General features: G+C 36.2%; 1 protein-coding gene across 2 annotated transcripts in view; it reads left to right on the forward strand.

The window, feature by feature from the left end:
- LOC107599411 (contactin-3-like) overlaps positions 1-2723 on the forward strand; it is a 71716-nt gene that overhangs the window by 8751 nt on the left and 60242 nt on the right. For both annotated transcript variants that reach the window (XM_016290990.1, XM_016290991.1), the window contains one exon: positions 1817-1954. In XM_016290990.1, the coding sequence (XP_016146476.1) occupies positions 1900-1954 (55 nt within the window). In that variant the 5' untranslated portion in view covers positions 1817-1899. The remainder of the gene's footprint in view (positions 1-1816; positions 1955-2723) is intronic.

Here is a 2723-nt window from a genome sequence, read left to right on the forward strand (position 1 = left end):
GGGGTTGAATGCAGGTTACATGCATAGTTCATAATGAGAAACAATGACAAATGTAATGTTTTTCATTGGAGGACTGTAGCTGCAGTTCCTCTTCTTTCTTGTCCTGCATCAAAAGCTGAGCTGTGTAATCCAATCTGACAGTTTCCTGCGACATAATGTGTCCCCAAACTTAAAAGACGCCAGGCAAATCCACCCAGAGACCCCCTGTCCCTGCAATTACGACAGACACCCAGCAGTTATCCCCACTAGGATACAGCACTAAACATGGGGCTTCTCTGAAGCAATTATAATGAAACTATAGCAGATTACCCTTTCTCTAAGCCTTCATGCCTTTATTCATTTAAAGGGCTGGTGCAGCAGAAATGAGTATGTGTTTATGAAAAAGAACTGGGGAAAGAGTGTACACGAATGGTTTTAAACCTCAGGGTGCTAACTGGTTCTGTAGATAGAAAAAAAAATCAAATGGCCTCAGGCCATAGAGCTGGAACTGTGACAGGGGTTTTCAAAGCAAAATAAAGTGAGTAAAGGAAAATCTCCAATACTGACAGGAGTGAGCCCCTCATGAAATAAAAATCCCAAAGTGCATGCCAGACTGTTAAGATAGCTTTTATAATAGTATAAAATACAGTAAATGTAGCTTTTTGACCTATGAAGCCCATATGATGGTCTTTGTGTGAATGTCCACACAACTGAAAGACTTTCTGAATGTATATAAGTGCTAAGTTATTTTAGAAAGGAACATTTAAAAGATGAAAAAGAGGAATTAGGGAGAATCAATACATTATGAACAATTTATTGCTGTTGTTTGAATAATCATGTAATCAATAAAGAAAGTAACTGTAGCCTGATTACGAGTAAAATCTAATTACAAGTACCTAATTTTTGGAATCTGATTAATCCAGATTACATGTAATCAGTTACTACCCAGCACTGTTTAAGACGCTGTGTTAAGTTTAAAGTAGTTTAACTTTGAAAAACACATCTCAAGACCACTGCTTTTTGTTCCATTTGGTTGCACTCCATCTGTTTTGAATGCATGAATATTTCCTGCAAGATGGCATCACACTGTAATTGAGAAATGCATAAACCTCATATGTGAATGTCTGCATTTCTGGTAATCAAAATGAAAGGTCCTCTGAGAAGTCATTGCGAATTATTCTGTCAGATTCAACCCTACGCAGGGCCTCAGAAGATGTAATTTTGCCTGTATATGTGGGTGGAATGCTATGTGCTAGTGAAAGCGGCTAACAGTATTTAGGTTGACTTCTAGCTCCTATTAATAGTCTAGAGAAAGTAGCTTTTGAGGTCAACAAATTCCAGCCCCCTGATTTCTCTGATGTTGCAGGTTTCTGTTTGTTTCTTTGCTATCACGAATAATACTGCATAATTTAGACTGCATCAAACTTCAGAACAAAAGCAGTTGTTACTCTCTTTTAAAAGTGCAATGAATATTTCGTACGGAGTTAACAGTTGGGGGTTTCTAACTTTCTGCTTCCTTGTTTTATTCTTCCATTGAAGCGTCACTCTCATCTGTCATTCATACTCAAAACATTATTGCATTGCTTTTCTGCACATTTTAACTTTAGTCTCCCAGGGCTTTTGTTTGCAGTGTTTTAATATTTTAGTTGCTGTCACATTGAAAACATCCCAGTTGTTAACTTTTTCTATAGTATTTCTAGTATTTGTCCCCACAGTCAAGGTGATCACTTCAACAGAGGTGTAATCTTTCGGATTTGTCTATAAAAGCAGCACGTCTGTCATATTTGACTCAGAATGTCTTATTTTAATTATTTCTGTAATTACTTCCCCCCCACAGATTTTACGTCTCACATTCAAGGGAGAAATCATTCCATTCACAAGCAATTGGATGAGAGTCATACTTGCCCTTGGCAACTAAAGATGACGTTACTATGGAAACGACTTGTGGTGCTATCAATCATTGGCTGCCTTGCAGGTAAATTATTGTCCTGCTGTTTTTCAAACTGAATGTTTTTTTTTTGTTTTTTCCTTTGTTTTTTTTTTGGGGCTGAATGTATATGTGTCATGAATGGAAGATTTTCATTATGATCATAAGCCTTGGATTCATTCATTCAGTCCTTGGAGGAGGTTTGAGACAAGACACTGAAGTTGGATAAGTTTATATGTGCATTCATGTTGAATATATTGTTGTTTTGAATGCCACTGCATTTAATTATCATTTTATATTCAGAAAGGAGGAAATATGATATTGAGAAAGCAATCCCTTTTTGTGCTTAGTTCTCGAAGTAATAAACTTCAACAAGAAAGCACCACTCATATGAAAAATAACTAAATAAAATAACCCCAATTTTGAACCCCAAGTTATTTTTCTTTATATATACACTGCCATTCAAAAGTTTGGAGTCAGTAGATTTTTTAAATGTTTTTGAAAGCCTCGTAAAAATTATTGTGTGAAAGCTCATCAATTTATTTGATCAATATTTAGGAAAAAAAACATTTAAAGTTATGTATTTAAAAAAATTGTTTCCTGTGTTGGCAAAGCTGAATTTTCAGCTGAACCTTCGGAAGTCATTCTAATATGCTAATTTGCTTAAGTAACATTTCTTATTAATATCAATGTTGAAAACGTCTAGGTTACTTGTGTAACCCTCGTTCCCTGAAGGAGGGAACGGAGACGTTACGTCAGTGACTGACGAATTGGGATCTCGCCCGAAAGGCCAATCAGCCTCGAGCGGTAACTAAAC

Source organism: Sinocyclocheilus grahami, unplaced genomic scaffold, assembly GCF_001515645.1.
Source record: "Sinocyclocheilus grahami isolate Dianchi unplaced genomic scaffold, SAMN03320097.WGS_v1.1 scaffold266.1, whole genome shotgun sequence".
NCBI lineage: Eukaryota > Metazoa > Chordata > Actinopteri > Cypriniformes > Cyprinidae > Sinocyclocheilus > Sinocyclocheilus grahami.